This window comes from Ammospiza caudacuta, chromosome 3, assembly GCF_027887145.1.
Source record: "Ammospiza caudacuta isolate bAmmCau1 chromosome 3, bAmmCau1.pri, whole genome shotgun sequence".
Lineage (NCBI taxonomy): Eukaryota > Metazoa > Chordata > Aves > Passeriformes > Passerellidae > Ammospiza > Ammospiza caudacuta.
The window spans coordinates 61093425-61108138 of NC_080595.1; the positions used below are offsets into that span (position 1 = coordinate 61093425).

General features: G+C 36.2%; 1 protein-coding gene across 2 annotated transcripts in view; it reads left to right on the top strand.

Annotated features, from left to right (window-relative positions):
• The window catches only part of HBS1L (HBS1 like translational GTPase), a 57646-nt gene that overhangs the window by 36216 nt on the left and 6716 nt on the right, over positions 1-14714 (top strand). For both annotated transcript variants that reach the window (XR_009274540.1, XM_058801411.1), the window contains exons 6-13: positions 4282-4538; positions 5005-5170; positions 6226-6343; positions 8870-9016; positions 9659-9733; positions 10501-10618; positions 10803-10871; positions 14105-14209. Coding sequence is in view for 1 of the 2 variants with exons in the window: in XM_058801411.1 (XP_058657394.1) it covers positions 4282-4538; positions 5005-5170; positions 6226-6343; positions 8870-9016; positions 9659-9733; positions 10501-10618; positions 10803-10871; positions 14105-14209 (1055 nt within the window). In the remaining variant the exon portion in view is untranslated. The remainder of the gene's footprint in view (positions 1-4281; positions 4539-5004; positions 5171-6225; positions 6344-8869; positions 9017-9658; positions 9734-10500; positions 10619-10802; positions 10872-14104; positions 14210-14714) is intronic.

The following is a 14714-nucleotide window of genomic DNA, read 5'->3' on the forward strand; positions in this document are numbered from 1 at the left end:
ATTTCCAAAAGAGCTGTGATAGGCTGTTTTGAGATTTATTCCTGAATTGCTGATGGTCAAGCTTTCTTGAGTACATCATCTCAGTGCATATGCAAGCTTCATAATAGTTCTGTCCTTTCAAAGAAGTTGAGTTACATAATCAGTCAATGTCTCCATGTTACCAGATAGCAGTGGTTGGCAAACTGAGACTGCTTTGGACACTTCCATCAACTCCTCAAACAGCAAAGTGAGCAATGGTTTAGGAAGTGGTCTTCCTCCAATATAAATTTTTTTTCATATGGTAGATTGTCATGGCTCAGACCAAGCTTGAACTTTACTACCAAAGATGCTTTCTAGTGCAGTTGACTTGGTTATATTCTTGACTGCCTGCACTAGTGGCACACTAGTACTGCCTTCTACATAGTTTTCAGTTCAGTAATTTTGTAAAACCTTGTGGGAAGAGGCTAGCTGATGAGCATTTCCAATGTCATTAATTTTTGTTTATTGACTATTGTGGAGCTCCTTAGCATTTTTCTGAGCCGTTATCAGGCTTTCAATAAACTACTCATCTGGTTGCCATGAAGCATAAGTAACTGTCAGGGTCTTACTATTGCATTTCTCCTCATGTACTTCCATGGGACTGGAATTTAACCTGCCTGCTTTCCTGCTTAGGTACCTAGCAATAAACTTGCTCTCCCTTTCCCTGAAACTGGTCAGCAAAAAGCTGAATTGTGTTATTAGGGATATTCTGTAAGTAGATCATATGCTCTCTCCATTCTGATGTTTCTTCTCTGAAATGGCAAGTCTAGTTTATTGTGGCACAAAATATTTCCAGGTTTCCAAAACATAATATCTGAAACTTTTAAACTATAGCAGTGTACTGACTCTTCAAATACTGTACCCTTGAAAAAGTAGCAAGGCCTAATGATGGCTGGAGCTTTGTTTCACTAATTTCATTTGTGTCTAGCACTTTTTCTTTGCACCACCCAAAATAAAAGCTACTTGACATCCTTCAGCAGCAAGGGTGGTTGCAATAAAAGCTACATAGAAATGAGAGAGTACTTGGTCTCTGGCAATAACCATGGTTCTTTCAGATGCTGTAATTAGTTTGAATTCTACCACACAAAACCCATCTTGTTTTGGGGAATCCTTACTGACATATGCTTTGGCCTGCAGGAAGATCTTAGCATCTGGGATTAGAAAAAGAATCATTACCTAGTTTATTGAAATAAAATTTATAGGCTTGCAAATAACCTCTTTATGAAAATACATTCTTGTCTTTTAATAGGCTGATCTGACAATGCTTGAATATATTTCAAAAAGCTATAGAAAAATATGAGAGTTATGTTTGTGGGTCACACTACCTTCAGCTTCATCTAAATAACTGCCTTTTAAGTTTTTTTTTTCGCTTTTGAGAATTTGGTTTGGGAAGAAATGCATACACTGAGAAGGAGAGAAAACTATTTCCAGCTGTAAAGGCTGTTTTGATATGACTTCTTATACAAATAGTTTTCTCCAGAACTTCAAATAGTAGACTTTCAAGGAAGAAAACTTGATACCAATGTAAAATATCATATTTGCATTTCTGTGTGACCTTTGCATATTGGCACTAGTCCTGGTACTTCAGTATGAACATGCTAGGTATTATGCTGCTAGATACTATGCTGAGACTAAAGTTTGCCTGAAGTAAAGGAAAAAGATGAAAGAATCTTAATCTTGATGAAGATTTTCTAATGCAAATTAATTGTAAACATATGAGGCTCTCTTAAATGATGGAGACAAAAATTATTTGTCATACTTTACATCATTCAGATGATTTTTAATACCTTACTACAATATGTAGAAAACTTAGTTATCACAATTCTCTGTATATTTACCCTATATCAACTTTATTGTTTCCAGTCTGTTTTCATGAAGTAAAATTTCCCTGCAGAGACATTGGAATGGCAAAACAATTATTTTCTCCAAAGTATGTTTTCAGCTAAATCTTAATGTACTATTTAAGGAATTTTAAAGGCAGAGTCTGCTGTTCAGCCTTACAGAAATGCACTTCCCTTTTCCAGTAAAAAAAACTTAAATAGTTGTAGTGACTTTTTTCCCTGTGGAATAATTTGTGTGTAATCAACTTTCTTCATTGCTACATGTAAAGCAATGATGACCAACTATTGTTTTTTTTTAGAAAATCAAATGTTATCAAGGTTATTCAGTTTGTCAAGCTGCAATACTCTCTGTAACATGGTGATAGTTGGCGATACAGAACAGTTGGCTTTGTAGTGTGAATTCTAAAATGTCAAAAGATTGTGTGACCCAAGGCGGTAGTTTGATAAAAACTTGTCCTTCTCCTAAAAGTGGTTTGCAATATTCTGATAGAGTAACTTCTTTTTGGAACAGACTTTAATACAAAAATATAAATAGACTTTGTACATCTATATTTTATTTAATATCAAATAGATTTTCTACAGAATTGTTTATCTATTATGCAGAAGTACAGTTACTGTTTGTACCCCTGCAGCCATCATGGCTGGCATAGAACAGGTTGTTTGCTTAGCTAATTTGGGAAGCATGCCTGGGTATCCAGCCTTGAGGCAAGAACCTGACCTTGGGTTTTAGAAAAAAAATCTGGATATTTAGCCTTGAGACAAGAACCTGACCTTGGGTTGTGTAGCCAAAAAATGAATGTTGGAATTTTTTCTTTGGTCTCACAATCAAGAGAAAAACTTGGCTTTGGGCCTTATGAAAAGGTGTCAAAATCAATCAGTTGGCTGCAGTACTGATAACACAGGTTGGTTCTGAAACTGTGGGGAAGAAGAGGGAGCTGTAAAATGTCCCATGGTACTTATTGCTGTAATGAGAGGCTAAGTTTGCATTTGATCTGAACATTTATAATGTTTAATTTTTTAAATAATAACTCTTCAACAGCTTCTTTAGTAGACTAACATGTTGAGGCTGTATTGTTCCATGAGATCTATGTAATGGAAAGGGGCTAACACAATGCAAATACTCCTATGCAGACAGAAAATGAGAAGTAATGTCAAATAAAAGCTGACATGTCACAATGTGGGATTCTAAAGTACCAAAATAAATAGTTTTCTTTGTAGAAGTTGAAAAGATTAAAACAGGGTAGTTAATTGTGGCATGCAAGCAGAAAGTGAAGAGTGAAAATTTCTTTGTGGATGTGGAAACATTTGACTGAGAGCCTGCATGAAACTGTTCCAGAGAAAGCAGTCTGCAGTATGATGGTACAGAACTTGAAAGGATTTCCAGTTTTCCAGGGGAAGAAGCTTCTTCTCCTTGGATAAAATTTTGAGAATAGTGTGTTGTTGGGATTTTAATTTTCTGTATAATCAGTGGTTTGTATGTTGACAATTGCTGTGACAGAATGTTGGCAGACCTGTAATAACTGCCTCTGTTCCAGTCTTGTTCCTACATTAATGCCTCACCATGCAACTCTATCAGGCAGTAAGAAAGCTTTTGCTGTCTTTAAAAGTTTACTTAGTGTTTGTTTTTTGTGATCATCTTTGCTATGACAGATAAAGAATAATATTGTATGTTCTCAGAAAGCTTTTGTCAATCAGGAAAATATGTTCATTTATAAAATGGAGATAAAAAGAGACTGTGTAAGAAAATATATTTGAGATTATTTACCATTAGGATTAGTATGGTGATTTGTAGGAGAACAGGGTGTTATTAAAATGGACTTTGAGAATCCAAATCTCTTTAGTCCTGCGTGTCTTGTTTGATGCTTGAAGCAATTTTTTTTCAACATTGATAAATCTTAACTCATCTGTTACAGTTCTGTATAAGCATTGCACTTTAAATTGCAGCTTACATGTGCTTAATATCAACTCTTTATGTTATATTGCTGTTCTCAGAATAAAACATTACTATGATGAACTGTAGTAATGGTACTGTACGTGGAAACTGTTTCAGGATCTGTGCTTCAAAGTTGACTTAGGCTCTTAGTTCAGAGGAAACCTGCTCTGTGGTTGTTCTGCGTAATTGTCCTTTCCCTTCCTGTTAAAGGAAGGGTCTATGGAAAGCTTGTTTATCCTTGTTTATCTGTTTGATATATTTTACAAGATTTCATCTTATCTTGCTTTTGTAAACAGTGCTGCTTTTCAGACAAGATGTTCAGAGATGGTATCTGTGCGGTTTTTATCCAGCTGCTTATCAGTTCCACCTTAATGGGCTTATCACATACTCCTTGGGGCTTACATGATAGTGAATGGAAAACTCAATTTCTCTCCCTTTTTTCTGTTTTCTTTGCCATTTGCATTCTTTGTGTTTTCTTTTTCCCCCTAGTGCGATTGCTGAGGAAAATGGCCACACTAATACACCTCAGAAAGGACTGTTAGCTGAAGATGCCAGTGTAGCTTCTGGAGTGCTTGAGGCTGTCTCAAAATCTATGCCTTCACCCCAAGTAGTGCAGGTTTCAGAAGAGCAGAATATGGTGCCTACTCCAGGAAAAAAGTCAAGCAAGGCAAAACCACAAATAGATGTGAAAGCAGAGTTGGAAAAGAGACAAGGAGGAAAGCAGCTGCTGAATTTGGTGGTAATAGGTAATACTGTTAAATTATATTTCTGACAAACATAAAGTTTAAAAACTGTGTTGATTGAATCTTGAAGTAACATGGAAGCAATTCCCTTCCCTCACTCCAGGGAAGGGAATCTCATACTGTTTTCAGTTGCATCTGCATTTTTTGGAAGGAGTACATTCAGATGTCTTTGACTTGGACAGTGAGGTTGATTTAGAGTCCCTTTGAGCATACAGAACATGTTTGGTTTGGTTTCATTGTTGCAGTGTGTTCTTTTTAGCATGAATTTGGAGGTACTCTATGGCTGTCATGCTAACTGGCTGTTGTTATAACTTGTCTTCTTCCTGTGTCTCTGTCTCACAGGATTATGAAGTTCTACAGATTACAGAAGAATTATCAGTGCATGTGATGTTTATATGTTTAGTATATTTCTTGTGCTATGCCTAAATTGCATGAATAAAATTGCTGTAATATTTATTTTCTTCCACAGGACATGTTGATGCAGGCAAAAGTACTTTAATGGGTCATTTGCTCTACCTTTTGGGAAATGTGAACAAAAGAACTATGCACAAATATGAACAGGAATCTAAAAAGGCTGGTAAAGCTTCATTTGCCTATGCATGGGTCTTGGATGAAACTGGTGAAGAAAGAGAAAGGTAGAAACACATTTTGATGGGAGTTACCTTTTTTTCTGTGAAAGAACAGCTTTGTCAGAAAATATTAGTCTGATAAACTAAGCATTGAAATGTCAGTTCATCTCATGTGACTTACATTACTTTTAAAATGAAATCTACAAATTAATAAAATTAACAATATTTGTATGCTTTATAAAAGGCCTTTATTAATTTGAACTATGAAATTTAAAATTGCATTTTTATATGAAGAAGTGGGTTTTCTGATTTGGTATTTTTGATTGATTGATTTTTGATTATATTTTCTCTTTGCTCTGAGGTTTTTATTTAAAAAAAAAATTCTGGAGTCATCTGTAAATGTTTGGGATTTTGGGGGTCTTATTTTGTAGTTGGGATTTTTTGGTGATTGGGAGCAGCATACTAAAAGTATATTCTACTACAAGATGTTTTGTCCCTTGAAAGTTCCTGTCTGTCTTGATTGTCTGTAAAGGGAGATGCAGGTGACTATTCCAGATGCAGACATGTGCATGGTAGGTGTTTGCATTTGATGAGATGGATCCTATCCTGTGTGTCATGCAGAACATGTAGAGTGTAGGGAGATCTGGAACTGAGTCCAAGTGTGTTGTGATCCTTCCTTGGTAATCAGGAGTTCTGCCTGTGCATCTTTGCAAATGTGTAACTGTATCTCTATTGTCCTATACCACCTATTTTTAAATTTTTTTTTAGCTCAGCTATGTTTTTCTTACATTTTTCTGAGGAACTAAATATCAAAAGTATAATTAGTAGTGACTTAAATATGCAGTGCAATTTTCATATTTTCGCTGTGCTTGTTGGGACACAGTCTAAGGGTACATGGGAGCACTGGGAATTCTGGGTGTTTTTCTTCACACCTGCATTTACTAAAAGGCAGCTCTAGAGGTCTGCTCTTCCAATACACAGGTATCCCTATGGTGAAGGCTAAATCAGTGAAAGACATGAAGGGTATAATTTCATAGTTGTGTTTTTAACAGCTTACTTTATTTCTCTGTGAAGTTTTAAAGCAGTTTTAATGGTGCATTGGCATGTATGCTTTATTTAAGGGGAGTGACGATGGATGTGGGTATGACCAAATTTGAGACACCGACTAAAGTAATTACATTGATGGATGCTCCAGGCCACAAGGACTTCATTCCAAATATGATCACAGGAGCTGCACAGGTAAAGATGGTCTAAAAGGCTTTTTCCAGTATCAGTATTATTTGTAACTTCTTCTTAAATTGTTTTTTTTTTCTTTTAAAATCTAAGGTGGACTGGAATGGAATCATTGATGGTGTGCATCTGTCTTTGCATTTTCTAAACTTAAAAAAGAATGTGTTTGTTAAACATTAAAGGTAGTTGCTTTTTATTGATGCTAATGTTTGGGAAGAAGGTTTTATTATGCAAGTAATTTAATAGTAAGTTGCAGTTTGATAAAACCACACTTTGAAAGCTATTCAGATGTGATATATGGCTACTCAGTGAGTAGTTCTGTGAAAGTCACATTGTAGGGGAAGATTTTAAGTGATTTTGAGCTTAAAGAAAAAGGATTTATAGATCAAGCAAAACACATTTTTCTGTTTTACAGTGTATTTTGTAGGGGTTGGGAAAACAGATAACAAAGTTTATACACCATGCATTTGTCTTGTCAAGAAGGTATTTGCAGAGACTGCATGACACTTGTTTTAGGATCAGTAGGTGAAGTCAATAGCATTGGACACTACCCATTGAAATCAGTATGGCACTTAGCAGTTTCCTGTAGATTATTATTTGTGGAAATAATACCTCAGATATAGGGAAAAAAACACATGGCTACATTATATAAAAGGAGTAATTTTTTTTTCACTTAAAGGTACCCTTTTTTAAATAATAAAATTGATTCTCCAGAGTAGAGATTTCATTTTTTTTTCCCTAAAGCTAAGCTGCGTATATGTTTTTGCTTTGTCTGTGCCAGAACTGTCTGAAATGTGGGTTGTATCTGAAGATCTTTGTTGAGTACTTGGATGAGTACTGCTAGTATGATCTTAGATAGAAAACTGCACTGTAGGAAGACTGGTTTGTCCCAAGTTCTGCTTTAGCTCTGAAGCAGAGCCTGGGTGAGAATTCAGACCTTGTGACCCTTCTGTGCTTAGGCTGCAGAGTAGTCAGAAGTTTGCAAATTATTTCTTATAAAACCATCTATATGGCAGAGTATGTGTTGTAGCAATTTTATGAGTTTGAAAATTAGTAGTGAATCTTTGGTTTCAGAGCAGTGGAAAATACTGACTCAGATGTGCTATTTTTTACAATTGTTTTTTTTTTTTCTTTTTGGGAAAAATAACACAGGCAGAAGTATTAAGAGAAGAGCTACAATTCCCCAGCAATTGTATCAGTTCAGCAGAAGACAGGTCTGACTGAATAAAGCTTGGTATCTCTGTGTTCCAGCTCTCAGGGTGATGAGGGGCTGGTCTGTTCTGGAGCCTGTTAAGGAATCACTGAAACTGTGCAACTTTCTGTTGCCTGTTAGAGTAGGCTTAGTGCTGAAGCAATGGTTGAAAATGGCTTTAGTGTCTTTTTATTGTGGAGAATGCTGTTAGGAGGTGAACCCCCAACTACTCTTATGCAAAATGCAAAACCAGCATGTCTTTTTTTTTTTTTTTTTTTTTTTTTTTTTTTTTTTTTTGAGGAGAAGTTCAGTGCAATGCACTTCTGGGGCTGGGAGCTCTGAGAAAATTCATCAGTTATCCTTTTCCTGTTCTCACACTCGTGCTGTCTCTGAGCTTTGGAGATTTCATGCCTAGGATGAGGCCAGGGAAGTTCAGAATCAGGATTCTTTTCCTGGAATTCTGAAGCATAAACATTCAAGGAAAGGGAAAATGTAACACTTTTTCTTCTCTCTTTCCATTATGTCCATCTCTTCAGTCATCTGACATTTTCTTACACCTGCCTATTGACACCAGTACCTTTGTTGTTCACATCTGTTGCTGTTGCTTAGTACATGATGATGATCTGACTGGCAATTACTTACCAAAGCAGGAAAAGTACAAGAAATATTAGCAGCATTTAAGGCTAACAGGAAGATCTGTGTCTTTCCCAGTGCTTACGTGCTGACTTTTGTGCAGTACTGTAGACTGTTTGCTCTTAATGCTTTGGCAGAGGGTTTGTCTAGGTGATAAAATAGGCTACTTTGTTTTTGCCACCTTGTGATTTTGCCATGCTCCAGTGTGTTGAGTGGACTCTGAAGCATTCACATCCAGCATACAGTCAACAGTACAGTACAACTGGTTGTCCCAGTTGTATAATGTGATGATTTGTTTGTAATTTTTGCAGCTTCTCACTAAGACGAAAGTGCACAGACTGAGGCAGAGAGAATTGGACATAGTGCTCATACATTGTTCTAAAGCTTCTGAGCATAGGCTGCTTTTGTTCAGATCTGTGCAGCATCCACAGTGGGTAGATTGAAGGGGACAGGTTCCCCAAACCAGCAATTGTCCTGTGTTTAATCAGGAGGTGATGGTTTGTGACATAAGATGACATAATGCCATAATATCTCACCGAAGTGGGTATGATACAGATGGGACTGAGCTGTTTCAATTACATTTGGAGCACATCAGAATTTCATCTGTGTACCGTACATATTGTGTGAAATGTTACTGATTTATGTATTTACCCAGATAATTTCCACCTCTTAACCACTTTCTTTTTTTTTTTCCTTTCTTTATAATGTAGGCTGATGTGGCAATTTTGGTTGTGGATGCCAGCAGAGGAGAGTTTGAGGCCGGGTTTGAGACGGGTGGACAAACTCGAGAGCATGGATTATTAGTGCGCTCTCTTGGAGTGACACAGTTGGCTGTTGCAGTCAATAAAATGGACCAGGTACATGCTTAGTTTCTTCATTTAAGTGAAGGGCATCTGTCTACATTTGTAGATATTAAGTTTAAGAATCAGTATTGTGAAACTCATAATAAAGCATTGTTTCTTTGCTTTCCAGCTCTGTCCCTTATGTTTAGACTTTACAATGCCATTCTTTTTATTTATCGGTGTATTTTCAAAGTACACAGAAGATTAAGTTTGGTGCTAAAATGAGCAAGGGTCCCTTTTGTAGTTGTGGAAATCTCACAACAGTTAATCTCAGTGGAAACTGTAAGATCATCTTGGTGGTCATTTAGGTCAAGACTGCAATAGTTTTATTTAAATGTGTAAAGTATGTTAAATATTACTATTTACGTTTTAAGTTACTCCTGTAATGAATATATCTTACTGAACCTGAATTTTGTGTAAATGTAAAAAAAAGTTGCTGTTGAAATTAAAAGGGCTTGCAATTTTAGTGGTGTTTGTGATCAGTAATTGCTAATGTGTATGCTCTTATATATTCAAGTATGAATGCACCTGGAAATCTCATGTTTATAAATACCCATCTGTTTCTACTACAGAATTGATGACATGCAGCTGTATGTTCAAGTTATGGTTAAAAATCTATAATTTTATTATCATATCATAATCTGTGCTTTATTTTAGGTCAATTGGCAACAGGAAAGATTTCAGGAAATTACAAGTAAGCTTGGCCAATTTCTTAAGCAAGCTGGCTTTAAGGTAATATATTTGTGAGGCCTTTGTTGCTTTGTTCAAGCATTTGGGTGGGATGAACTTTTCCTACAGTCAGGTTATTTTGTGTCACTTTCCTGCTACTGCTACATGCACATAATATAGCAGATTTTTCTGCCTTTTCTTCCTGGAAGGGTGATACTGAGTCCTGCATAAGGGTAGTCAGTTCTTTAATACTCTTTGTGTCATCTTTGTTTAGGTCTATTGAATCTTTGGGGTACTCAGATCACTTGTAGTTTCTTGGGATTGTTGGCTACAAAGCAGAAGAGACCAAGAATTGTCTATCTTAATGTTCAGGATTACATGAATGACAGTAGAGAGTTTTATAGTGGAGCAGGTATCAGTGTGGATTATGAGCTCATGAGAACTGTCCTGTCATGTTTTCTGAGTTCCAACTACTATTCATTTGGACTGGCTGGTTTTCCTGCAATCCCTATGCATAAAGCAGCAATACAAACCTAAGTTTTCCTGTCAGACATGGAGGAGTTTATTACCTGAACTCAGTTTCTAGTTGTCAGCATTGATACCATCATATTTAATTATCTCCAACTCTTTGTTGGAGCAGAGTGATCAGGCAAGAGGTAACCAAAAAGGAAATGGATCCATGAGTAACCTGCCTTCTCCAGGGGAAATACAAATGTGACAACTATTCTTTTAAAGTTTAGATGCATAACATTGAAAAAATGCACCTCTCACTTCTGCTAGGAGATCCTGTTGTTAATGTATGCTTCACATCTGTTTGTTTTCTTTATTAGGAATCAGATGTGGCTTATATCCCAACAAGTGGCCTTGGTGGAGAAAATCTAGTCACAAGGGGTCAGTCAAGTGACCTCACACAATGGTATAAAGGAAAGTGTTTGTTGGAGCAAATTGGTAAGTGCAATTTTCCTCATTTAAAATAATACATCTTAGTCCTGTGTGTGTTAAAACTTGTATTTTGGGTAAAATGTGAGACAAACTCAATGAAATGCAACATAATTAATTTCTCTAATGGAGAAGTTGCTGAGAGAGTTATTACATACTGACATTCTAAAAAATCTTATCAATTTATTTGCAGATTCTTTCAAGCCACCACAGAGATCAGTGGAAAAACCATTTAGACTGTGTGTTGCTGATGTTTTTAAAGGTTGGTTGTTTTTATAGTGTTTTTACCATCATTTTCCCAATATTTAACACAAGTGTTAAAAATGCTGTCAAAATAAGACTTAAAGTTGGAACTTCATGTGTAGTCCTAGACCAGAGTAGGACATTTTCAAGTTCTAGTCCTTGCCAAGTTTTAAATAGTACTGCTGAAGGTGAAACACCCTGGAAATGAAATTAAGGAAGCTAATCTGTATGACCAATTATTTGTCTGTGTAATGAGTTCATGGTTCTGTGGGACAGAATGTGGGACTTTCCCAAACTGGTTCTGCTGGACTAAATCAATATTTCTTGAACTTTTTTGGAATGTGGCTTTGGGCTCTTTTGCTTTCCAGTCCTAGATTTTAAACAAGTTTGTCTTGTTCCTTTTCCATTCATTGATGTAGTTGTGAATAATGATATATTCCTTAATCTTTGTATAAAAATTTGGGCAGGTGAGGTGCAAGAAAATGGTGATGGTGGTGAGACTGTTACAACCAGCCAAGGATTTAAGGCAGTGAGCTATTCCTTAGCATTAATAAAGATAGCAACAGCAAGAACTATAACCAGTTCTTACTTTGATTGTCTGGTGGAAATAAAGTGTCTTGAGCCTGTAAGGTTTTCATGGTAAACTTGATTTTTTTTTCCATTTAGTCGTTTACAATTGCAGATAACTTAGAAGAAATAAGGCTTCTAGACTCAGCCCATTTGAAACATTCTGTAGGTCCCTTGAGAAATGTTGCAAACCAAATGGCATGATTTGAAAACTGTTGTAAATATTTTAATCAAATATTATTATTGAAATTCATATTTTAAGAAATTTTGCTTTCTATTTAGGATGTTTATAGGGGAAGTACAAAAAAATCAGATTGAAATACTGATTGTAAGTAGTACAAACCTGGAAATACCAGGTTTGTGCAATTTTCATGTGGGCCTTTGAGAAAACACTAGATATTGTGCATGCCCTTAGTTAGCTGATTTAACTGAAGCTATAATGCTAAATATTGAAGAGTTGCATGGGAAATTACCCTAGTGTGATATCACTGGTTTTGTCATCTATGCCATCTCTGTTTATTTTTTCCTGTTTAATTTCATGAGCTGTGGGAAAGTGTGTTAAGATTATTGAGATCTTTCAAAATAATAAATCACAGCTTTTCAGCTGCAATAATCATTTTTGGATTGAGAAAAGTTTTCCAAAATGAGCAATTTTGACTACATCTATTTTGCTAAAGTATGCAAAAAATATGACTTTGGAAGGGACACAATTTACATATAGAGGGCTTATCACTAAATGTGGCCTTTTAGGTGTTTTTTAGGCTATTGTTTTTACGTTATGATCTCAAAACTTAATCAGCTTTGATGCCACCAGAGGAAGTAGCTGCAGTACAAGTACATGAAGCAGCAGTTGTTCTCAGCTCAGTTCCAGTGCCAGTGTGTGCTCAGGAGGAGCTGTCCATAGAAGTGTGTAAAAAGTGAGAGTGCTGAGTGTACTCCTACGTAGTTTGGAAAACCCCTTTCTCTGTTAAGGCTGCTCACATATGTTTCACCTGCCTCAGCCAGCTTTTAGATGTTATCCTCCACAATCCTCCTAATATTCATTCTCTCCTGGCTAGCTATCTCTTGATTTGAGAGATCCCTGAGTGAATAAATCTCTTTGGTGCTGCATCAGTCCCCACTTACTATATTATAACTCTGTCTAGGGTATGACTGATCTGACCCTAAAATGCCTTGTCCACCAACCAAATCCTGAGTACAAAAAGCATGTCCTGGCAGAACTCCAATACCATGATGCACAGAAATTGGGCCATTTTTTATGCCCTGGTTCTGTCTCCCACTGTCCATTTTGCACTTGCACTGATTTCAGGGGGAACTGAAGGAACTTGACACTTTTCAGGAAGCAATCAGCATGGGAGTTGGTGAAGCTTCAAAGACCACATTGGTTTACCAAGGCAAACCTGGTGCTGATGTGAACAAAAGATAAATGGTTCTCAATTGTGCTTGGAAGTGGTGGAAAACCTGGAATCAGGTCATGTTTCTGGTTGCCACAAGTGCTTGCAAAGCCAGCTTCAGGTTGTTTTGTGTCCTGTACTGAGATGGTGTCTGTAACGTGACTTGGGTATTCTTTTTCTAGCCAATATCAGCTTTGACAGTTTTCTGTTTGACATTTGATGTCATCTGTTAATTGTCCGTGTTTCATCTCATTTGCTGGAATGAATAGAGGAAAACCAGCGTGCAGGCATACTGGCAGTATCTTTTCCAGATAGAAGGATGGAAGCGTTCACTAAACAGAAGCATTCATCAGTATCTGTGGTGAATGCAAAGAGCAAGTTACTACTAAGTGACCTCAAGATTAGAGATCAACTTGTTCTTTTAAATTCAGCTCTAAGTTCAGCTTTTAATTTAATGTGAGACACAAAATACTAAGATGCTTGCTTACATCACTGAATTCTGATGTTCATCAAAAGATTATTTGTTGTTTGTGTGGATACTTAAAATGTCATTGTAGAATCAGTTCAGAGAGTTGTTTTTTAAACACACCTGCAAACACATGCTAAGAAGACGAGGCATTTGTTAAGGTGTATGTGCATAAATGTCCATGTGTAGCATATCTTTGGAAAGTAACTGGCATATCATTCAAATGATGAACAGGCTCTTAGGACATTGAAGATGAAAACTTTGCAGATCTTTTATTCAGAAGTACCTGATCATCTCTAGTTATAATAGTTTCTCATATTAAATAGTACTGAATCATTCTTTAATTTTTCCAGGAGTAAAAGTAATATGCAGACAGAGTATGTAGGATTCTGACTCAGTTAAACAGTAAAGTGGCATAGGAATTTGCACCTGTATGCATGAGAATTATTTTGAGAGGTCTGTCATATTCCTTTTATCTGTAATTATAGTGAGAAAGTGCTGAATTAAATAATATTGCTAGAAATTAAGGGACTTAGTCTAATACTGAAAAAAACTAAAAAATATTTCTTTATGTACCTACATTTGCTTAAAGAAGAATATTTCTTCCTTAGTTCTGAAAAACATAAGATCTAGAGGTTTTGAATTTAATGTTTCATTTTCATTATGATGCACATCTGGCTAACTTGCAAGTACTGAACACTGCTGAGAAGGGAAAAAATCTTCATTATATTAAAAACTTGTCTATGCATTGGTGAAGGACTAATTTCTGATGGGAAACTGACTGTATTATGAAGTTTTTTGAATTTGTTACTGTGTTTATTACAGACCAAGGTTCAGGATTTTGTGTGACTGGTAAAATAGAAGCAGGCTATATTCAGGTTGGAGAGCGACTTCTGGCAATGCCTCCCAATGAAACTTGCACTGCAAAAGGTACAGTCTTCAGAAGCGTGTTTACTTTCAGGTCAATACTGGGCTAGAAACAGTTACTGAAATGGTAACAGACTGTCAAACTGATACTAACTGTCAAACATAAATTGTGAAAGCATAAAACGAATTTCTTTAGATGTGACTGTGTCTGTATAAATATGTCTGTGAACAGTATGTGAAATCTTGCTTTTTTTTTTTTTTTACTGTATCAGATAATCCAAATGTTGTAGCCCTGTGGCTTTTGACATGGTTTTATGAAGAGCCTGTAAAAGCATTTGAGTTCCAGCAATGTCTGTAAAGATATTCAGTACAGGAATCATTAGTATTCTGCTTTACTGTGGAGTGTTTCTTCTGTTAGGAAGTGTGAGGATGTTGAACAACCTTTAGAAATTAATCTTATGAACTGGTTGTGAAAAAGCTTGAGAATAAAGTCATCCCTCCTGTTTGATGTTGTAAGATTTGTCACTGATCCTTTCATAGTATCAAATTTTCAGGATATAGTTGTCTT